At 33.4% G+C, this 23,778-nt stretch overlaps 3 protein-coding genes across 8 annotated transcripts; 1 reads left to right on the top strand and 2 right to left on the bottom strand.

Annotated features, from left to right (window-relative positions):
* The first annotated feature begins 4,382 nt into the window (after positions 1–4,382).
* On the top strand, positions 4,383–11,150 carry LOC106772172 (L-2-hydroxyglutarate dehydrogenase, mitochondrial). 4 transcript variants are annotated; one of them, XR_002669250.1, is made up of 6 exons: positions 4,383–4,872; positions 5,566–5,847; positions 6,013–6,449; positions 7,169–7,328; positions 10,560–10,729; positions 11,016–11,146. XR_002669250.1 is itself a non-coding variant. In XM_014658385.2 (5 exons), exons 1-5 carry the CDS (start codon positions 4,522–4,524, stop codon positions 11,127–11,129), a joined length of 1,344 nt encoding a protein of 447 aa, XP_014513871.1. In that variant the 5' UTR covers positions 4,383–4,521; the 3' UTR covers positions 11,130–11,150. The 4 variants fall into 4 exon arrangements, 2 of the variants coding, with proteins under 2 accessions (XP_014513871.1, XP_022640944.1); XR_002669243.1 differs by having other exon boundaries at positions 7,957–10,729; XM_014658385.2 differs by lacking the exon at positions 10,560–10,729 and having other exon boundaries at positions 11,016–11,150.
* Positions 11,151–11,542: 392 nt separating this feature from the next.
* LOC106772177 (ABSCISIC ACID-INSENSITIVE 5-like protein 2) lies at positions 11,543–17,855 on the bottom strand. Of its 3 annotated transcripts, XM_014658397.2 has the most exons (5): positions 17,754–17,850; positions 17,514–17,607; positions 16,416–17,309; positions 16,247–16,318; positions 11,543–11,660 (listed from the first exon to the last, which is right to left on the bottom strand). In XM_014658397.2, the coding sequence occupies exons 3-5, from the start codon at positions 17,082–17,084 to the stop codon at positions 11,580–11,582; spliced, it is 822 nt and encodes a 273-aa protein (XP_014513883.1). In that variant the 5' UTR covers positions 17,085–17,309; positions 17,514–17,607; positions 17,754–17,850; the 3' UTR covers positions 11,543–11,579. The 3 variants fall into 3 exon arrangements, with proteins under 3 accessions (XP_014513883.1, XP_022640948.1, XP_022640946.1); XM_022785227.1 differs by lacking the exon at positions 17,514–17,607 and having other exon boundaries at positions 17,768–17,855; XM_022785225.1 differs by lacking the exon at positions 17,754–17,850 and having other exon boundaries at positions 16,416–17,690.
* Positions 17,856–20,412: 2,557 nt separating this feature from the next.
* Positions 20,413–23,073, bottom strand: LOC106757793 (beta-glucosidase BoGH3B-like). Its single transcript, XM_014640593.1, has 9 exons — positions 22,854–23,073; positions 22,554–22,758; positions 22,316–22,406; positions 22,082–22,227; positions 21,753–21,996; positions 21,560–21,664; positions 21,291–21,473; positions 20,986–21,190; positions 20,413–20,900 (listed from the first exon to the last, which is right to left on the bottom strand). The coding sequence occupies exons 1-9, from the start codon at positions 23,071–23,073 to the stop codon at positions 20,413–20,415; spliced, it is 1,887 nt and encodes a 628-aa protein (XP_014496079.1).
* Positions 23,074–23,778: the final 705 nt, after the last annotated feature.

The following is a 23,778-nucleotide window of genomic DNA, read 5'->3' as shown; positions in this document are numbered from 1 at the left end:
AAATTTAATTATTTCCTTGGAATAGAGGTTTCTTACTAAAAAAATCATCTCGAAACTAAAAATGTCTTTGATCATTTTAAAGAAACAAGTAAGCTAGGATGCAGAATCTTAAAAGTTCATATTGACTAGAATCATAGATTTGGAAGTGATGAAAGCTCCTTTATAAGAAAAAACAATATCATATACTAGTAGAAAAACTTGTTAATTTATTGTACATGATTGTTTATGCAATTAATGTGGTAAGTCAATTTATGCATGATCTAAGAGAAAGACACATGTAAGCAGCTAACAAAAAATCTTCAATACTTGAAGTTAAGCCTAATAAGGGGGTTATTCTTTAGGAAAAGAGACACATTGACCTAGAGTGTGTGCATATATATATATATATATATATATATATATATATATATATATATATATATATATATATATATATATATATATATATATATATATATATATATATATATACACACACACGCGCACACACACTGATGTAGACATTTTCTATTATTAATAGAAAATATACATTTGGGTATTGTATGTTTCTAAAATAAAGTCTAGTGATATGGTGAAGCAAAAACTATGATGGAGTATCATGTTCCAGTGTAGAAGCTTACTTTCGAGTCTTATTCAAGGTGTATGTGAAGGACTATGGATGAAGATCATAATTGATGACCATAAAATTAAGGTTTATATTCTTATGCAATTTTATTATGATAACAAGTCAGCCATGAACTTTGCCCCAAACATTCTGAAATTAACAAACACTTCATTAAAAATAACTTTGATAGAGACCTAATGATTACAACTTTGTTCCCTTAAGATTTCAAGTGGCAAACACCATCAATCTGCCATGAGCATTGGCCCAAAAGGCACTTCATCAAAATAAGCTTGGTAGATGTCTACTAGTTACAGTTCATGTTACCATAAGATTTCAAATGGCAAACATTTTCACTTAAAAACTTTCTTAGGGCACATCACATCCTTTTGTTTGCAAGTTGAGAATGACTGTATTTATTTACCAACATGAAGGAGAGTAACTTAAATAACATATTATTAAGATAAAATATATTCTCAATATCTCCATAGTAATTAATTAGGAAAAAATATCTTTAAATTCTTCCTATTTATTTCAAAATTTCTTTGTTCCTCCTTTTTTTTCTAAAGGTTTTTCTTTTTTTTCAAATGGAGATTATAAGAATGTAATTTGTGTTATTGTTAAGGAAAAGTTTGATACCCATGATTTTGATTAAATGTTGAAAACAAGTAAAACATGACCATGTTTCCTCTGTGAGAGAAATGTTTTAGTTTTATAACAAACCATGTAAGACACAATGTTTTGTTTTGTTATATAAAGTCATTCAAGAAGAAGAAGAAAGAGAGCTTAAATTGCATAATTAAGTACCAAAAAGCTGTCAAATTATTTTTGTACCACATTAGCTTTGTTAGAACGTTGTTTTTGTTTATATAGCAAACTAGTAATGGGTTTAACTAAAAGACGCTACGTACCCTCTCTATTGAGTGTAAATTGTGATATGCTGATCTTAAAGACATTTTATTGGTGGTAAACCAATGGCTTATTATTTAAAGAATACTTATGTGGAACAAAAAGTTTCTTGTTGAAGAAATATTTGTTTAAATTAAAAGTGACTTATTGAAAGAATACTCACTTAAGCGAACAGTGACTTGTTGAAAAAAAAACTTGGTTAAACCAAAAGTGGCTTATTAAAAGAATATTTGGTTAAGTCATATATGACTTGTTGAAAGAATACTTGGACTAAAGGTAGGGGTGACTAGGTGTGGAAAAAATATTTAAATAAGTTAGTTAAAAGAAGTTACACACCAAAACAATATTCAAGAGGTAGAATGATTATGAGTTCAAACCATACTTGTTTGTATAGATAGACTCTATTAATTGACTCTGAGAACTAGATACAGTAATGAATTAATATAAAAATATATTGTATATCATTTTTATTATGTACGTAGGAAAAGTGATTGTAATAATAAGTTTTCAAAATATTCTACCCAAAAAAATTAAGTTATAAAATATAAGATAAAAAGTCATTGATTGAAACTATCTTTTAAGTATTTTTCATTAAGCCCTTGTTCGTTCGAAGGGATAGTACTGTTTACTCAGATTTGCGGGCGAGGAATTAACTTGTGAACGTGTTCGTTTGCCCAGATTTGCAAGCAACGAAATGGAGTGATTTGCGAGATGGGACACTTTTTTTCATCCCGCTGAAACAAGGAGATTTGCGCTGATCTCTTTGGAAATTATGTGTATGCCCCTCGTGATTTTCTTAAATATCACGAAGAAGAAGCGTATACTGTGCATTGACGAGAAAGAAAATGTGAGGAGTAAACTGTGTGGCCATGTGAGGAGTAACTTTGGAGTTTGGGTGTGCAGCAAGAAAATTAATAGGAGGTAATATATTTTTGTGATTTAGATGTAGTTGTTGCAGGTTGGTTGGATGTGGTTGAGAAGACGAAGAATGGGGTTGATTGCAGCTTGATGTTGAGGACAGTTTGATGGATGAAGATGAAGTTTACTGAAGCATGTGCGCTTGAAGAAGAGGTGGTCCATGGGCATGTATTCGGTTCCACAAATCTGGTAACCAGTTACAGTGGTGAGAAAAAAATGAAGATGGAATTGTATTCGGATACATCATGCGTATCCGGTTCCACCCCTTAAAAAAATTGCAGAAAAGAACGTATTCAGTTCTACGTTCAAAAAATTGCAAGGTCCACTCCGCCGACTACAACCTCGTCCGCTGCGACTCTTTCCTCTCCTCTTCCTGGGATGACACCGTCAAGCTCTAGACCCTCGACCGCCCCACCAGCGTCCGCACCTTCAAGGAGCACGCCTACTGCGTCTACTCCGCCGTCTGGAACTCCCTTCACGCTGACATCTTTGCCTCTGCCTCTGGCGACGGTACCATCCGCATCTGGGACGTCCGCGAGCCCGGATCCACCATGGTCCTCCCCTCCCACGACTACGAGGTCCTCGCCTGCAACTGGAACAAGTACTGCACACCACCCTCGGTTCACTTCTAGTTTTGAAAGTGTGATGTTTATGAATGAATAATTTATTAAGGATGTTTTTGCATAGGAGTCTACTCTGATCATGTTCAAGTGTTTATTAGTTCTTATATGTTTCAGTTTCACTAAATTTAAAATGTTTTCAATTTAATAAAATTAAGTTTTACATTAACTAAAGAGGCTATTGTATATTTGATAACTGTTTTTCTCTTTCACAGTTTAATTAGCTTTTTTTCTTCTCACTAAAATTAAAATAAGTTGCAAATCATGTAAAAAAATGCCCTCAAATTTAGTATTTGCCAAATATGACATTTAAAAAAAATTCATTTCACTAAATTATAATTTAATTAAATTTTTAAAATTATTTTTAATAATTATTCTAAATTTTTAACTCTTAATAAACATTTTTACAATTAAATATAACATTAACCAATATTATTTTATATTACTTTAATACTTAGGGGCATTTTGGTAATCTTCAATTTCTACCTATTAAACAAATTTTTTAAAACTGTCACGTCAATCAAATCCTACACTAATTCTCACAAACTTTATCCTCAAATCCACTCTCAATTACCCACAAATCTACTAAAAGAACAAAAAAAAATTACCCTCAAATCCACTCAAATTCATTCAAATCATCTTTTCCAAATCATCTCCCATAAATCCATGAAAAAAAACACAGCCTAAAGGATATTTACGAAAAGTTTTAAAAGGTGATTAAAACAAAATTCAGTTATTCATTATTATATATTTTTTAGCATGTTAATATTAATAAAATAATTTTTTATTTTCCAAATGTGAATCAAACGTATTGATAATTTCTTAAGAAAATCGGACAAATCTAAACTAAATTTACATATTGTAATAAGTTTTTTAACCTTATGTTTTATGTTATATAATTTTAGGATTTAAGGTTGTTAAGACCATCATATCTTTATAAATTAACCAGTAGTCAAATAGTGTCAAAAAAATATTTTTCGGATAAACATAAATTATAAGTAGTACAAGAGAAATGAATTAATTACCTAAGTTATTCACACAATGCTAATCTTACCATTTTTCTCTTTTAACATGATTAAAATAAATATTTTAATTAGTCAAAATTTAATAATATTCCTATAATAATGAGGTTTTCTAGATCTCAAAGAGTGTTATACCATTAATCAATAAAACCTCTAAAACAATCTAATATTAATAAAAAAAAACTTATTTATCTTAAAATTTGGAGGCAAAGAAATAGTAATTTATTTCATCTTATCTTATCTAAAGACGTGTGTATAATATTTACTATACAATTTTCTTATAATTTTATAAGTACAATCTTTAAGCGCGGATCGTCTTTCGATTATATTCTTTCCAAAAGCTCCTTTGTTAATGGTGAATTGACTGACCCATGTTTTCGTCTTATACTTATCTTTCTCTCTTTGCAAACAAACAAATAAGGTGAGAGTTGAATCAACCTATGCTAAAAAAATGCTGAAACAAACAGTTCAAAGGTTGGAAGGATACATATCAGCATCAAGAAGAAAGAATGATGTTCATATGAAATGGAAGAAACGCTTATTTGGCAATTGGGTGAGAAGCATGAGCAGCAAGCCCCAAAGTAGTGACAACAGGTCAACCTCGTACAGTGTTCCAAAGGAGAGAGTGGAGTGCGTAGTGATAGGGGCTGGTGTTGTTGGCATAGCAGTGGCAAGAGCTCTAGCACTCAAGGGCAGGGAAGTGTTGGTCGTAGAATCAGCCCCCACCTTTGGAACCGGGACCAGTTCCCGAAGTAGTGAAGTTATTCATGCTGGAATCTATTACCCTGCCAATTCCTTCAAGGTGGGTATTTCCCTTGTAATCAAAGTTGTCATTTTTATCTACCCACAAAATATATTTGCCATTTCTATGCTGTGGTTCGATTTCGTTAAAATTGCTGACAAATGCGGTCGATATAGCCAGAATTGTGGCCACACAAACCCCAGAAATCTTGACGGAGGGTCTGAAATCTGTGTTATGTGTTACTTGGTGAAAAGAGAATATTGGGTAGTGGAGACTCAAATGGTTGAGTCATTCATTGACCTAGAAGGCTTGATCATTTCAGTTGATCAATTGGGAGGCAATGGATTAAGAGATGACATTTTTGCATTTGAACTTCTATTGGATGCATTAGTTAAACATTTCGACATTTGGGTGAAAGTAAAAACATATGATGAATCATTATGCTCTAGTTTTACTGAATAAAATTGATGTTATATGGTAGTAGCAGCAAACATGATTTACATTCTGAACTCACTTTTATTATCAAAAAGTGAACTGGTTTGCAGTGCGTTGGTTACCTTGGTTTAGGCCATCATAGCTATTCTTTTTGCCATACAAAGTGAAAACAATGTTTATAATGCTAAAATGTATTGTTACATTCATATAATATACTGGTGGTTTTTTGTTTGCTGACTCATTTTCCTGGAAACTAACCAAAATAAGACTAGAGCTTTTCCCCGTTGTGTAGACCATAATTCAGTCTATTTTTTGCAGGCAATTTTTTGTGTAAGGGGAAGAGATATGTTATATGAGTATTGCTCCCAGCATGATATTCCACATAAACAAATTGGTAAGCTTATAGTGGCTACTAGATCTTCTGAGATTCCTAAGCTATGTGATATTTTAAATCGTGGGATTCAAAATGGGGTTGATGGTTTGAAGATGGTGGATGGTGTTGATGCAATGAAAATAGAGCCTGAATTGCAATGCATGAAAGCAATAGTATCACCTGTCACTGGGATTGTTGATTCTCATTCATTAATGCTTTCTTTAGTGGTATGCATTTCTAGCTTCTTTTACCATGTTGTAAAGATGGATTAAGACATCCAAACTCATTGTGAATCTATCTATTTTACAATCAGTTCTTGATAATTACGCGTTGCCTTTATTTTGAGTTAGAATGATATATTCACAGGAATATGAATCCTCATGCTCGTCCAGGGGGAAGCTGAAAATCATGGAGCAACCTTCACGTACAATTCAACAGTCATTGGTGGCCATATCGAAGGGAATGATATTTGTGTTCATGTGACAGAAACTGACCGTCTTAAAGAATGGAAAGGAACATCAATTTTACATCCAGAACTACTTTTAAGTTCTAAACTCATTGTGAACTCTACTGGCCTAAGTGCCCCTGCCCTTGCAAAAAGATTTCGTGGCCTAAAAAGTGGAGTTGTTCCTCCTTCTTACTATGCACGGGGTTGCTACTTTACATTATCTAATACTAAAGTGTCTCCTTTTAGACATTTGATATATCCTATACCAGAGGATGGTGGCATTGGAGTGCATGTTACTATAGACTTGAATGGTCAGGTCAAGTTTGGCCCAAATGTTGAATGGATTGACAGTGTTGATGATATCTCAAGCTTTCAGAATAAGTATTTCCTGTCATTTTCATGCTTTTATTTATACTTTAGTATCTGCTTCTATTGCATGTCCTACTTCATGTAGCAACATCTGCTTGTGTCTGAAATAGTTCAATTCCATGATCTATAATTATTATTTCTATGTAGTGCTTTGTTAAACATGCTCACCTGGAGCATTTTTCACCCTACCATTATTGCGATTACATTCTAAGTACTTGAACACTCTACTGCATGCTTTAGGTAACGAACAAATCATGGTCATGAGATAAAATTTTTTTGTTTTTTGTTTTTGTTAGCTAGTTACAAGCATAATGAAATCATGTTGTAGTTTCTAACAGGGGAAGATAGATTCTGCACTCTACTTAGAATAGGCATTATCTGTTAATTCTGATCCTATTGATGGAACTACAGCTTGGATTTATTCTGCATTTACTGGTTTGTGTTTGTATCTAGATCATGTCTATTCTTTTTGGATGCCCCATTGTATTGTCTGCTTTCATTTATTTCTTTATCCTTTAGATTTATCCTAAATTTTAAGTTAATATATTTAGCTGCATATGATCTTAAGCTAAAGATATGAACAGCTAACTTAATACTAGATAAGAATTTGCTGCTGTAAAATTTTTGTTCGTATTCTCCCTTTTCTTTCATGGTTTGTATTCCATGTATGCCTTTGATAAAAGAAATGTGTAAATAGTTCACAAATTGACTTAAGTAACAATAAATCCTAGGTTTGATTATTCGGTGAATCCAAATCGTGCTGAACGATTTTATCCAGAGATAAGAAAATACTACCCAAATCTGAAGGACGGTTCTCTGGAACCTGGATATTCAGGGATCAGACCTAAACTTTCGGGACCCTCACAGCTACCGGCTGATTTTGTTATACAGGTTTTTTCCTCACACTCTCTTATTGTTAGTCAAAATTTATGCTGACAATTTCCCATACTTGATTAGAGGCAGTATTGTTCATGATGTTAGATTCAAATGCTGCATTTCATCCATAATATTTATGTAGCAGTTCTCTTATTTTGACTGAATGGTCTATGCCACCATATGTTACTCATTTAGATGCTAAACTTCATTTGCGACCTTTTTATCATAAATGAAAAGTATTGGCATTGGTGTCCTACAACTATGTTTTATACATAATATAATTTGTTTATCTTTTTATGTCATGTGCTAGTACAAATGCCATAGATTTTGTTTCTTTCCATGATTATCTTGCATTCTGATAGGTTCACAGGGAAGGTTTACACTAGAAGGAAAACTGAAATTTAGTTACTGTATGACAGATAGTTTTAACTGTCTGGAGTTAGTTGCATCTAACTTCTATGTAGTCAGAATGGACAGTTTAGCAGTTACCATCTTTGTTTGTAATTTGTAAAGAGTAATGTGGGAGAGTCTGGTTCTCTCTATTAACCGAAAAGTTGTATGTTGTTGGGGGGTCCTTTCTCTAGAGGAAAACTCAGTGATATTATAATATGTTTTACAGTTTAATCAAGTATCATTTGTGTAGGACTGTAATACCTATTATTGGAATTCAGAGCCTCTTTTTTGGTCCCGTTTTCACACCGGGGAGGGTATGGTTAACACGAGAATGGAGGCCAGGTTGGAATGGTTAGAAAAGTTTGTCCAGGAATAGGAAAATGAGAATAATCATCGTTTTCAACGGTTGGAGGATATTATTCAAGGATTAAGTGGGGTGGTTGAAGGACTAGCTTCTTCCGATAGGCCTCATGAAGACCAGGATTTTGTTGTGCGAGCTAGCCTTGAGGACGATAGGGTGGTTGAGGGAAATTCCTTTCCATGTTCGACCAAATGGCGGAAGTTAGACTTTCCAATCTTTGCTGGGGATGAAGCATATGGGTGGACAAATAGGTTGGAATGTTATTTTCGTATCAAGGAAGTTTTTGCCGAGGACCACATGTAGGCAGTTTTAGTGGCCTTGATGGGGAAGGCCTTGAATTGGTATCAATTGTAGGAAACTTGTAATCCCCATCCTACTTGGGCATCCTTTAAGTATGCCGTTGTGAGGAGATCCAGCCCTTCATGTTGCAGAATCCTTTTCAGGATCAATTGGGGAATATATTGAGCAATTTGAACACTATGTGGGGTTTCTGAAAAGAATTCCAAAAGATTATTTGGTGGGAATTTTCCTCAATGGATTGAGGGAGGACATAAAGGCAGAGGTTAAACTCTATGACCCCCCAGACTCTTATGGAGTTGATGATGAAGGCCCAGATGGTTGAGTACAAGCTTTTGGTTACCTCCAAAGGAGGGTCTTTCTCGGGCACTAGCTCCACTTCTTCTTTCCGCTCTTTTCCTTCCACTAGGACTTTCTCTAAGGAAGGGGGAAGTTCTAGAATTTATTCTAAAGTCGGGGGAAATTCAGGAAATTTTCCTCCTTCTGTTCATAGTGTTGGAGAAAGCAGTGCTTATGTTTCTCCTGTCATTAATTCTGCTCTAGTTTCTCAGCGGAGGGGCACCTTAAAAGAAACTTTCTCAGGAAGAGCTTCAGGACAAGTTGTGTAAAGGTTTATGTTTTTGTTCGAAGGGGACGAGGGGCTGTCAACTCCTATTGTATCTGAAGAATAGCCATACACTGAGGGTTATAATTTACAGTTATCCCAATACACTTTGGCTGAGCTAACTACTAAGCATTCTTGGAAGTTGTGGGGGACAATTGGTTGCGAAAAAGTGGTGGTTTTGATTGATTGTAGTGCTTCCCACAATTTCATTTCCCAGGATTTAATTATCAGATGTGGGCTGCAAATCCAACAACTCTTCCTTATATGGTGAAAGTTGGGGATGGTCATAAGGTGCACTGCCAAGGAAAGTGTCATAAATTGGTTTTGGAAGTTCAAGGAGTCGAAATCGAGTAGGAATGTTTTGTGTTTTCTTTATGTGGGGTTGATGTGGTGTTAGGGCTGGAATGGTCAGCCACTCTTGGGGAAGTTAGGGCTGATTTTGGTAATCTTAAACTGTCAATAGGCAAAGGCCCAGTGGAACGTGTTTTACAAGGTGATCCTACCCTTGGCTCATCCTTTCACAACCGAAGAAGTTGCCCATTCATTCATCATAGATAATGTGAAGCTTTATGGTTTTCCCTCTACTATTGTATCTGACCAAGACAACATTTTTCTCAGTAGTTTTTGGCGTGAATTATTCAAGTAGACTGGCACTACACTCAAATTTAGCACCGCCTACCATCCTCAATCAAATGCCAAATTGAAGTGGTGAATCGTTGTCTAGAGACATATTTGTGTTGTATGACAGGGTCACATCCTAGGAAATGGCGTAAATGATTACCATGGGCTGAATTTTGGTTCAATACTAATTATAATGTTTCTACCCATCTGTCTCCTTTTAAGGCTCTCTATGGTCGTGACCCTCCTTTATTGCTAAAGGGGTCTACCATTCTATCCAAGGTTCATAGTGTGAATCAATTGCAATAGGAAAAAGATGACATTCTACAAGAATTAAAAGCAAATCTGTGTAAAGCACAAGACTAGAACCACATACAAGCCAACAAATGTCGTCAGGATGTGGATTTCCAGGTTGGAGACTGGGTTTACCTCAAGTTACAACCTTATCGTTTGCATTTCTTGGCTAGACACCCTAACGAGAAGCTTGGCCCCAGATTTTGTGGTCCTTATATGAAGTGGAACAATAGGGATTGTTGCCTACAAATTGATTCTTCCTCCGCATAGTTGTATTCATCTCGTTTTTCATGTCTCTCTACCTAAACGAGCAGTGCAACCACCAACCACTGTTCAACCTCTTCCTTCTGCTTTGACTGAAGATCTTATGTTAGAAGTCCAGCTAGAATCAGTGCTAGATATTCGTACTTTTTCTTCTGGTGCCTTGGAAGTTTTGATTAATGGCAGAATCTTCCATCCATTGAAAACAGCTGGGAGGATGTTACTGTTCTTGCTAAGGACTGTAATACCTATCACATTCACACCAAACACTTTTCTCTTAATGATTCTTGTTTTGGAAACTACAAGGTCTGATTACGTGGTTAAATATGTTTTGGCTAAAACTACTAGTTTGTTGATCTTTATTGCAAATAGATAGATGATAAGCATTGGTGTTCTAGATCTATTTTTTTTCCTTCAGGTAACTTCACAGGAATGGATTTGAATAAAAATAGCATTGTAGTGTTCCACGAGGCAACATGGTATGATGATGACTTTTGATCAGGGGAAGAAAAATACGTGACATTATTGACTGTAAATGCACAAGCTAACTAAGGATGTCACTTTTTTCATTCATGAAAAATACTTCAGGTTACTCACATAACATTCGTAATATACTCTGCTAGATAAACTTACTTTACTAGTATTTTTCAAATAAGATCGAAGGAAGCAATTATATTTTGTAATTTGAAAATCATGGTCATCTTTTGGGTACCTGCCTGACCATTTCGTGTTCAATGAATGAATATTTGATATATGACATTATTATTCTTCGTTTTAACTTCAACCCAAACTGTGAATGGATAGAGTAGTTTTAGTTTCTACATTTTAATTAAACAATGGCTCCTTTGTTCCATCTGTTTTTTCATTTATGCAGGGAGAGGAAATTCATGGAGTACCTGGTCTTATTAATCTTTTCGGAATAGAGTCACCTGGTCTAACATCAAGCATGGCTATTGCAGAATTTATCTGTACAAGATTCGTGGGATGATTCAGGCATAAAGCGAGAAACATGAAGATAATTGACAACACTGAAAACCAAATTGTTGTCATACTTTCCTGTTTTGTTTAGCTTACTTTTATGAGTTTTAATAAAATATTTTTGCAGCTGATAAACTTTATCAAAAGGGCATTTAGTCTTGCAGTTATATGCTAAATTGAGTACACCTTAATTATATAATTGCATAGTTACCACAAATAGATCATAAATTAAAGTATATTTATAGTACAGCTTAAATTGAAGTCAAACTTGTCAAAATGTACTTAAGAAGAGGAAAACATTGGTAGAATAGAATAGAACAAGATGAAAAAAACTGATTGCATCATAACCAACTATCCGGAGAAATTAGTTGTCTAACTTTATCTAACTCAAAGAGTCAAGAGTAAACAAAATAATTGTAATAGCATGAAAAAGAATTGAGAATTCATTGCAATGAAGATATTAAAAGATGGCTGAACTAGTTCTGCGTAGCTGTTGTTTAGGCTCAGGTGGTGGCACAGATGGCAATGCCTTCTCAATCTCCTGCAACAAGGAAAATCATTATCTTTAATGGCTTTATAAACTTTTCAAGAGTACTTATTCAAGAAAGTAAGATGAAATGAACTAAACCTTTTCCATGAATTCAAATCAAGCTATATATTTCAAATGCTATCACAATTATTTCAAGAGTACTGTTTATTCTTGACTTTTTGAGTTGGATAAAGTTGGGTGGCTAATTCCTCCCGGATAGTTGGTTGTAATGCAATCAGTTTTCTTCATTTTGTTCTATTCTATTCTACCAATGTTTTCCTCTTCTTAAGTACACTTTGATAAGTTTGACTTACAATTTAAGATGCACTGTAAATATACTTTAGTTTATGATCTATTTGTGGTAATTATGCAATTATATAATCAAGGTGTACTCAGATATAACATATAACTGCAAGACTAAATGCTCTTTTGATCAGCTGCAAAAATATTTTATTAAAACTCTCATAAAAGTAAAATCATCCTATTGTAATGACACAGCCCTTCCAAATGTTCAAGTTATGAGGGAAAGGCAAGTGAGTTATGTCCTGCTTCAAGCTCTAAGATCCTGAAGAAGGTTCTAGATTATAACAAGTTATAGATATTTATCCTGAACTGCTGTAAGTTTTCAATAAGATGTAAGTATAACCATAATATGTGCATTGTGTTTAAAACTGTAGAACACTTCAGTTTTTATTGAGGGAAAAAATGTTGTGAACAAATCCATCCTCCGGAAGATTGGGATTGGAGTTACTTCCCAGTGTTTTACATTTTTGGGGTCTTTTTATTGAAGTTTTCCCTTAAGATTCCTTTTTGTGAAGTCGTAAAGAAGAAATTGAACACAATAGCTTGGAATAGTTTCAAAAAGAACAAAAGGGTTGAAGCCAAAATAGAGACCTAAAACTAAGGACAAAATCATATGAAGGTTCTCTCACAAATTCAATGATTTTTTGTTAGAATAAACTTAAATTTTGATAGAGATAAAATAGGGATAGGTAGTTTTGATTTTTCATTTATATAGGAGAGTATTATTTTATTTTATTGATATGAGATAGAGACAGATTAAGTAGATTTTATTTTGAGTATGATGATATTTTATTATCAGTTTTTATTGCTTGTATTTGGCCGAAGGCTCTATTTGCACATACTTAAAAGGGTGTCAAGGTTTTGTTTGTTTTTTAACAAAGTGGTATCAGAGTTTTATCCTCTAAGTACCGAGAAAAAAAAAGAGAAAGGGGAGAGTCAAACACAGTGAGGAAAAAGTGAGTGCTTGAGTTTTTTTGTGAGAGATGATAAAGGTAATAAATGGAATGAGTGTGCCACAATTGTCGGAAAAGACCAATTACGACAATTGGTCTTTGTAGATGAAGGTTCTTCTTGGATCCAAAGATGTATGGAAGATAGTGGAGGACGGGTATAATGAACCCGCAAAAGATAAGCATTAAACAGTGACGGTTGCACTGAGAAAGATACGAGTGAACGACAGATCGACATTGTACATTCTGTATAATGCAGTGTATGAATCAGGATTTGAAAAAATAGTTAATGCAAAGTCAGTAAAAGAAGCATGGGAAATTTTAAAGGTGGCATACAAAGAAGATACCTGCGTGAAGCAGGTTCGAGTACAAGCTCTCATAAAAGAGTTTGAACATAAGGAGATGGATGAAAAGGAAGCAGTTGTCGAGTTTATAGCTCAAGTGCAGAAGATGTCCAACCAGCTCAAAATGAACGGACAAGAGGTGCCTCCTAACTAGGTTGCAGAAAAGATCTTGAGAAATCTAACAGATGATTTTGAAAGTATCGTGGTCACTATTGAAGAGACAAAAGATTTGTCAACTATCATTGTGGAGGAGTTAGCTGGGTCATAAATAGCCCACGAAAAAGAAAAAGAGGGAACCCGATGATCAAGCACTACAAGCAAAGTTTGATTCGAACGGAACTCGGAATACTCAAAGCGAAGTTCCTAGAGGCAGAGGACGAGGAGGCCGAGGAAGAGGACGAGGTGGACGTGGTCGAGGCAATGAAGAGCAAACGGGTCAACAAAATTGGCATGACCGAGGACAAGGGAAAGACCGAGGAGATCAGTCAGAAGTAGAGTGTTTTAAGTGTCGCAAGCATGGCCACTATGCAAATAGATGTAGATCAATGAAGTGCTACAACTGTGGTAAGCTCGGTCACTTTGCTAAATTTTGTCAAGCCAAGAAGAAAAGTGAGAGAAACCTTCTTATAGAAAATGAAGAAGAGATGGGAATTTTGTTGACGTTAAAGATCTCATAAATTTGAATGTTGCACCATGCTTGAAATCAAAGGCTGAGGAGATTTCTACCAACTCAATATGGTATATAGATACTGGAGCAACCAATCACATGTATGGAGATGAAACATTCTTTTATGAACTCACCAAGGGGAAGGTCGGAGGACTCCAAGGTGTTCGTGAAAGGGCATGGAACAATCCGACATATGCAGAAGAATGGACGAGTTCGAGAGATTAGGGATGTTTACTATGTTCCCGAACTGAAGAGCGGTATTTTAAGCATGGGTGAGATAATTGAAGAAGGTAATTCAGTTTTTATGAAAGATCAGGTGCTATATTTAAAGGATAAGCATGGTTGTCTAATAGCCAAGGTAAAAATGAAGAAAAACCGGTTGTATGAACTGTGGCCGAAGATCTTGCATAAAAGGTGTTTGAAGCAAGATATGACTAGTAAAAGCTCGGATAACTCCACTAATGAGGTAAATGTAGCATGTCTGTTAATAGGTGCAAAATATATAAAATTTGAAGTCATGCTTGACGAAAGATGGAAGAAAGCTATGAATGAAGAGATTCAACGGTTAGAGGGACTTATAGATGAATCTAATGAGATTATGAATAAACAGAGGATTGAGCTTGAGAAGCAGAAGAAGGCGACTCTTGAAAAGGAAGAAAAAATATCGAGTGTTTATGAACCAAAGGAAGAGGAAGAGGAGGATGTTGAGAAGAACCCGATGAAAATGTCGGCCAAGATTGTTAAAAAATCGCCTAAGGTCAAAAACGAGTTAGTCAAAGTTATTGAGAATTTGTGCATAACAAAGTTAGACAAAGCATTAAAGATATCAACCCAGATAAAAGACAGTAGGGCTAGAAAGGAAAAAGAAGAATTCGAATATGATTGAAAGAAGCAAGTTTGATGCAAACTTGATGCATGCACATAGAAAACTGAATGAAAGATAGAAAAATCTAAGTTTATTGGGAAGTTTTGTTAGGATAAACTTAAATTTTGATAGAGATAAAATAGAGATAGGTAGTTTTGATTTTCCATTTATTTAGAAGAATATTATTTTATTTTATTGATATAAGATAAAGATAGATAAAGTAGATTTTATTTTGAGTCTATTGATATTTTATTATTTATTATTTGTATTTGGTGCAAGACCTTATTTGTACCTCTATTTAAAAGAGTGTGAAGGTTCAATGAAAAGTAACCTCAATGAATTGAAGAATCAAATCATTTGTGTGGGTCATGTTTGTTTTTTAACAGTTTTAACCAATGTTCATTATCAACTTCAACATTTGAAACCATCAACCTGCTTCAGGTAAGCAAAGGAAGATACAAACCCCAAAGGCTGATGCATTCCAAATATTACAGCTTGTCTAGGCTACCAGTGACATTCTAACACTCATAAAAATCCAATCACTCTGTTTCAATAAAATGGCAAACATTAAAATTTCATAATCAGTGCAATGTTTGATTAGAACTAAGCATTCAACGAAAGTGCAACAACACACATGCAGTTAATATGTCCCAGAAACAAGCACGTACAAACACGAAATACTTTTGTTTCTATCTTCCCTTGTCAGCCACGATCACAAAAGACAGACACAGTAAAAATTAAATATTCACTAGGCCAATCAATGGAGTTTTCTGCAACTTATTAATTGTCAACCAACTTCTATTAGGATACATTATGGTTGTAAGGAAAGAGAAAATTTCACGTTATCCTCACAAAGTTTTGTGGTTTACTTTTTTTTGTCAACATTCTCTGATGTAAAACAAGCGAAAATGTAGATCCAAATGCAATTTAAATACTAAAGAATCATAATAGCGACAAAGACCACTCTATCATAGAAGTTCAACTATTTGAACATTCATAGTATTAGTTTTGAGCCTAATGCTATTATTTCTTTTCCTTTTCTAAATAAAAGAACAACTCATCCGTTACCTTCTTTTTAACAGGTTCGTCTACCACTAATCACTACAATTTATTCCATCATCCTCACCATATTAGTGCAATTTTAAACCAAAATTATGAAAATGAAATTTTTTTAAAAATGACATACCCATATGCATAAAATTTTTAAAGTTTGGCCATTTCGACAACTTTTGTTTAAAGTTACACTGATATGATGAAAAAACCAGCACTCACTTTTCATTGCCATAAATCAGTTGCCTAATCCAAGAAGATATCAGACGAAATTTTTTATAACAAGCATTTCATCCATACAGTTTCCTGCTAAGATGGGCGGGCAGGCCGCAGGCCATGAAGAGATGTGACAAACAAATATTTCATCAAGCAAGAAAAAGATAAAAAGGGCAAACCAAAGGTAAGAATTACAAACATACATTCAGTCTTCTAAGCCTTTCATTCTCCTCTTCTAACTGCTTAACTTTAATCTCCAGTTCTTGTGTGTATGCCTGTGCATGAGCATAGATGACACCTTGTATCAAATTAGAAGAAAAAAAAACAGATTTCAAAGAATAACATCACACAAACACACAAATGCAATATAACCTGTCTTCTTGCCCGAGATCTAGCAGCAGATTCTCTATTTTTAATCATTCTCTTGTGCCTCCTCTCCACAGTTTTCTCTACCACATCACCAGAGGCAAGCCTTTTTCGACAGGGAGTTTGTGTATCAGATAAAGCTCCTATTACAGAAGCTGGCTCAGAGTATGATGCATCAAGAACAAAAGGCTGCTGAATGGCATGGCCAGCCACATAACCCCCAACCATATTCTGATGCTGCACTGAAGAATGCTGGTATTGCATCCAATGACCATGCTGTGAGGAACCTCCATTTGAATCAGCAAACACTCCAGCTTTCACCAAGAAGTCCTCCAGAGTCATCTCACCAAGTGTAGGCTTTCTTTTCTGGGTTTTCTCATCCTTCTTCAGTTGCATATCTCTCCACACCTCATCAACAGTTTTCCTGCTAAGATCCCTTGACAAAGTTAGACTGCCCTGAGGATTCAGAGAGGAATCTGAAGCAGCTTGGCCATCCTGCATGTCAGCACTATACACACTCTTCAGCAACTCATCAAGATTCATGCAGCCAAGTGGCTTCCCCAAATTCCCAATCTGGTTATGCACCTCATCTAGGGTCAGATTGTACAAGGATCCTTGCCTAACCAAAGGGGTAGTAGTGTTTGCCTCTTGAACTGCCCCACCTTGAGATCCCATTTTCTTAACCCCAACACAACCCTACAATTCTATACCATTCATCTCCTAAGCTCACCAGAAAGCATTTCAATATCAGGTTATTATTCCCCCTCCCCCCAGAAAGAAAACTAGGAAAAAAAAACAATTCTGATTCCAAAAGGCGGTTTCTTTAAGCTATGGATATTTGATAACAAGCACCCACAAAGACAAAGCAAGCAAATGTGAAGTGGTGGGTGAAAATTGGTCCTGAAGAAAATGAAAAAGACAAGCCAGATCAGATTTCAAGGGAATCAATGTTATAAATGGTCCGCACACCAACATAGGATGGCACTCGAGAGCAAAAGATTAAAGCCATCAACTAATCATCATGCATGTTATTTCCATCATCATCATCGTCACCACTGTGCATTAAAGAAATAAAAGGCCAAACTTGATCCTGCAAAATCTCACCCCAAATGAAACCTCTTATGGTGATAAAAAATTAACACTCCCTGCTGAAACAACATTGCTCAGAAGAAAAGGGTTATTGAGTATTCTTGTCTTCCTTCAAATAATAAAGATAAACTCATTAGCGAGTAAAAAAAATTGGAATTTCAAATAATAAAGTTCTAGTTCTGACTTTCTGAGCTATGAACAAAACCAAAATTTAAGAGGGTCACATCACATTACTTTCAATAATATTTCACCTACTTGTACAGTCTTACATATATGCGAGGACCAAATTTGAAATCTCCAAAATCTACAAAAATGGGCATTTCAAATTTTTCATTGGGAGTGGGAACTCCAGTGCACACCAAGCAAGGTAGAAGAAATATTTTAAAAACAATAGTAATTAGTATCATTGTTAAATGGAAGAAGCACTGCCTTTTTCTCTCTCATCAGTCTTTTTCTTTCTTTTTACTTGTACAAAGTATATTAATTAAATGATAAAGATGGGTGGGTAAAAGGTGATGACTCAATCTATTCGTTCACACTATTTTTTTTAATATTTATTTTTATTACCTTAATTTTTTTAATTAAAATTAAAAAATGGTTTTAATATTTATGAAAAGGTATTATTTATTTTAAAATTCTCAAAAAGAAAAATTGTTGTATTTTTACTCTAGGTTACAAAACATGATTAAAAACTTGGAAAATATATTTTAACACTAATTTTTTATACTATTTTGACACTGCATACGTGTCAAAATGTGGTTGGACGATTTCAAATTAAAAAAAACTAAGACAAAAACATATTTGGATTTGGAAGAGAAAAACAAAGTTTTTTTTTTTTAATTTAAAATCGTCCAAAGTTCAAAAATATCATTTTTACCGATTTAAGATGTCCAAAATAAATAAAATTAACCAAAATGATACATCTTAGATGAAAAACAACAAAAAATTATATGCACACCCTACTTGTAGATCAAATCAACCAAGGATTCAAAGATTCATACACACTTATAAATATATAATTTGAAAACAACCAAGAGACCAATCGTCATACAACATCAATAATCTTACACATATCCATTTAATTGACTCCAAAATACAATCATATAAATTCATTCGTAAATGAACATATACAACAAATCCTTTTACAATCAAATTTAAATACAATTTAGTCATACCATTTCTACATAGTTACTTCAACCCATCAACTAAATCAAACAAATTTAAGATCTACCATATCACATATTTCAAATTATATATAAATTTTCTACTATACAACAAAAATATACACACACATTTCAAATTATTGTACTACACAACAAAAATTCAATAATTTAATTATATATATATATAAATTGTGTACTATACCACAAAAATTCAATATTTCAAGCACGTTCCAAAAATATTTTGTTTTATAAATTTTGTATATTATATTTTAAAAAAGATTATATTGAAATTTTGGAATGATTAAAATGTTAAATTCAAATATTTCCTTTTCATATATTTTAAATAGCTACAATAAATTTCAAATGAAGCTCAAACATATTAATTTCCAATTTTAAAGAAAAAAATGTAAGATATTAAATTCTCAAAACTATCATTTTAAAACTTTAGGATTAAAAAGATATCAATTTTAAATATTTTGTTTTTTTATAAGAAAAAATAGCACTATACAGTTTTAATAAATTTAAAGTTTCAAATAATACTGTATGATTTTCTTGAAATGAAAAATGATAAATAAAAAATAAAAATAATCTGGCTGGCTTGAATAAAAAACACCTCAAAAATCAAAGTATCGAATTATATTTTATGAATCAAACTATTGAATTATATTTTATAAACAAAATCAGTTATCCTTTTTTATATATAATTTGATTGCTTGATATATTTTGAATAAATTGTTTTAACTATATTTGTGTTTTAGAGATTATAAACTACACAAGAGCACCATTCCAAAACACATTATAGAAACCTTTGGGGCTAACGTTCACAAAACGAATGAAGAATGAACTTCAATAGTGGTTGTTCAAGTTTCCTTGAAACTGTTGAGCAAACACTCAGAAATACCTCATTATGGTGAAACAAGAAAACTGTCAGCAAATAAGTTACAAAACATGATTAAAAACTTGGAAAATGATATTTTAACACCAATTTTTGACACCATTTTGACAACGTGTCAAAATATGGTTAGACGGTTTCAAATTAAAAAAAAAAATTGAGACAAGAACATATTTGAAAAAGAAAAACCAAAGTTTTTTTTTTTAATTTAAAATCGTCTAATCACATTTTAACACGTATCCAATGTCAAAATAATGTCAAAAAATTAGTGTTAAAATATTATTTTCCTAAAAACTTATCAAATGAAGGAGTATCAAAATAAGTTACACAGTTTTCATTTTATTATGTTAAGGCAATAAGTATGGTATTGCTCTGATTTGCATTTGCATGATGCAATAACTATTAGAGTTCTCTTTGGAGAGTTTTATTAACTAACATATATATATATATATATATATATATATATATATATATATATATATATATATCCATCATGATCACATCATAAAAAAATTACACTCAGATTACTGTATTGTTTTCTATTTATTAATAAAAGTTTAGTGTTCAAACACATGTTAGACGGAAGCTATCACATACTATAAAACCGACTTTACTGTTCAAAGTTATATAGTTATTAAATTCTAAATAAGAAATAAATCAAAATGTAATATCATATTCAGTTAATCAAAGTATATAACAACTATAGTTAAAAAAATATGTAAACATCCACCCTTATAACTTGCCAAATTTCAATACAACATCAATATATTACATATGCTAAATTATATACTAAAAAAACGTAACAAGGAACATAGAGTAGTAAATGGACTAAAATTAAACGACACATAATGTTGGATTCCTAATTAGCTTTGTGGGGTTTGGTTTCAAGGCCATATCCAAATGGGAAAAGGGGGTCATAATGAGTATCTCCAACATTCATTGGTAACTGATCAACACTTTTGAACCATGTCCTTGGAAGCTTTCCTCTAAAACCATAGTCACCAAACAAAACATCAGTCACACCATTTCCCTCAGTACCAGGAAGCCAAGCAGCAACCAGAGCATCAATTTTGTTAACATATGGTTCTATAACCAAAGGACGACCAGAGATTATCACAGTAACACACTTCACTCCTCCACACACATTTTTTATCGTTTTTGGCCCAGCTGCAGAGATTGTCAAATTCAAACTATCACCATTTGTTTCAGCATATGGTTTCTCTCCAACTACCACAATGCCATATGAAAAATTATTAGACTTCACATAGTCCAAATCAGGATTCTCCTTGTACACTACCTCAGTAGCTTTATCAACCGTGTTTTTGATTGCACTGAGGATTGTTGTACCTGTAAATCACATAGGCCTTGTTAATATTGTACTTTTACCAAACTATACAAAAGGGAAAGATGTTTTCAGGAATCTATTATATACCTTTGGTGACATTGTTTCCAGTAACTCCTTGCCATTCGATGGTCCATCCACCACATTGATATCCTAGATTATCAGCATGGCTTCCAGCAACTAGTACCTTTGAAGCCCTTTTAGGAAGAGGGAGAATTGGTTGTTTAGGGTTTTTACCATTCTTCAGTAAAACCAAGGATTTCCTCACAGCTTCCCGAGCCAATTCTCTATGTTTCTGTCAAGGTACATTGTCAAAACGATTTTATCAACATGCAAAAAAAAAATATATATAGTTGGTAGATAAACTATATACACTTGTTTCACTACTAACAAACCTTCTTTCCAAGATGGTGAACTAGGTTATGATCAGCCAACGGGTTCTCAAAAAGACCCATAACAAACTTTACTCTCAAAATTCTCCTTACTGCATCATCAATTCGGCTCATTGGTATGGCATTACTTTCCACCAATGAGGTTAGGCCATCTATGAATTCTGTGTAGTTAAGGGGAACCATTACCTGCAACAAAACTTGAGCAAGTATTAGAATATGATAAAAAGTAATGGAAAAATTATTCAAGTTTGTACTTTAAACTCATAGTTTACCATGTCAACTCCAGCAGTGATTGCAGCGTAAATGGAATATGTGTAGTTAGCATGAGTAGGGGTAGTGATCTTATCGATTCCCTTCCAATCTGATATGACAAAACCCTAAAAAAAACCAACAAAATTTAGGACTTGTTTACTATGTCAATTTGCTATTTTGAAGTAAATGAAGCCCTCAGAAGTTGAGTGTTACCCTAAAGCGTAATGAGTTCTTAAGAAAGTCTGTGATTAGATTACGATTGGCATGCATCTTTTCTCCATTCCAGCTTGAATAAGAGACCATGACAGTGGAAACACCCTTGATGATTGCATTATAATAGGCTGGCATGTGAATGCTAAGCAATCCATGTTTGCTTATAACTGTGTTGTTCTCATTGATTCCCTTAATGGTTCCTCCATCCCCAACATAATGCTTTGCGGAGGCTATAACTTTTCGCCTATGCAAACAAATGACAGTATGTTAACACCAACACCAAGAAAGTTGATCAAAGATAGAAACAAAGGGAATAATGAAGTTCTTACTTTCCAGCAACATATGGAAAACCCTTTTGAGAGTTTGCTGGGATTTCACCTTGTAGACCTGGAATGATCTCAGTCATAGCTTGAACTACTTTATGGTCTTCACTATAACTTTCATAACATCTTCCCCACCTGGGATCTCTACAAACCTATACCTCAAATCATATTAAGATAAGGTTATAATCGAGGCCAAATGAATATTATAATAAAATTATTCAATGGAATGTTCTTTATTACCGCTATGCAAGGTGCAAAGGCATATTGAATTCCAGTAGCTCTAACTTCCAGAGCAGTTGCTGCTCCAATTCTCCTCACTAGTTTAGGATCCCTAGTTGTTGAAAGATAAATTCCATCAAGATACACAAACATAATTTTAAAAAGTAATTTATTTAAGAAGCTAAAAGCATAAAAAAACAATAAAAGTATTAGAAAACATTGTGAGGGAAATGCACATATAATGATAGTGATAATTTACCTGGTAGCACCTAGCCCAACATTGTGTGGGAAAATTGTTGCGTTATATACATTATTATTGCCATGAACAGCATCGATCCCGTATATCATAGGAATCCCCAATCTAGTTGATAATGAACCCTTTTGTAAATCATTCACCATGTTCATCCAATCCTCTGCAGAAGCTTGTGGCTTTGGAACACTACCACCCCCACTCAGCACACTCCCTACCATAAACACAAACCATATAAGAAAACAACTAAATGAATATATCAAAATATATATATATCTGTTTGTTTTTCATTCAAAAAATTGAGCTTACCAATATAATAGTTGTTCATGATTTCTGCAGAAGCAACTTTACGTTCAATCTGTGTCATCTGACCAATTTTCTCCTCTAAAGTCATTCTGTCCATGAGATCCTTGATTCGAACATTCAAAGGTTGTTTCGGGTCTTTATATTTCAAGTACTTTGCCTCACTTGTTGCTACCCAACAATGCAAGAGCATAAGTCCCACCATAAAGATACTCACTTTCGCCATTTTCTTCTTCTTCTCAGTTCCCACTCACCTATGTAATAGAAAAGAGAAAGAGGGTGAAAACGTAGTCCTTAGTGTGCCACTTTGTATGAATATATATAGAAAGAAACTAAGATAATTGTTACTGTTTTGTAACTTCTTCAGCTAACATTAGAAAACAAAACATGATACAGATAAAATAACATATAAGATGTTACCTTTTGGTTTAAAAATAAGATATTGTTGTATTTTTTATCTATAAATAAGATAATACAGTGTTCTTTTTTAAATTTCACTTTTCATTAGTTAATTTTTTCCACTTATAACTTTATATGAACTGGATAAAACTTTTTTCTAGTTTAAGTGTAGTTTTCCAACTGGACAATTTTATCTTTTATTAAATTACTTTTCCCATGTCATAGAATAAATAAATTTACCTAAAACTAAAATTCGTTTTACGATATTACCTAAAAATTATAAGATATTAACAAAGCAGACTGTTTCAAATTAAAAACGTAATAACAATAAAAGCCAATTTAAATCTTTTAAATGATGACATCTTCATATGATTCCATAGAAGATTATGATATAAAAAATAAAAATGATAGGATGTATAATTACTTCTTTAAAATACACACGAAATAACTACTTTATTAACAAAATAATCATATTTATATAATAAAAGTATGTATTCTTCACTAAAATTCGGTTTATATAATAATTTATAAA

This window comes from Vigna radiata, chromosome 1 (genome assembly GCF_000741045.1).
Source record: "Vigna radiata var. radiata cultivar VC1973A chromosome 1, Vradiata_ver6, whole genome shotgun sequence".
Classification (NCBI taxonomy): Eukaryota; Viridiplantae; Streptophyta; class Magnoliopsida; order Fabales; family Fabaceae; genus Vigna; species Vigna radiata.
Note: the sequence above shows the minus strand (reverse complement) of the source record. Positions and strands in the feature narration are given on the sequence as shown.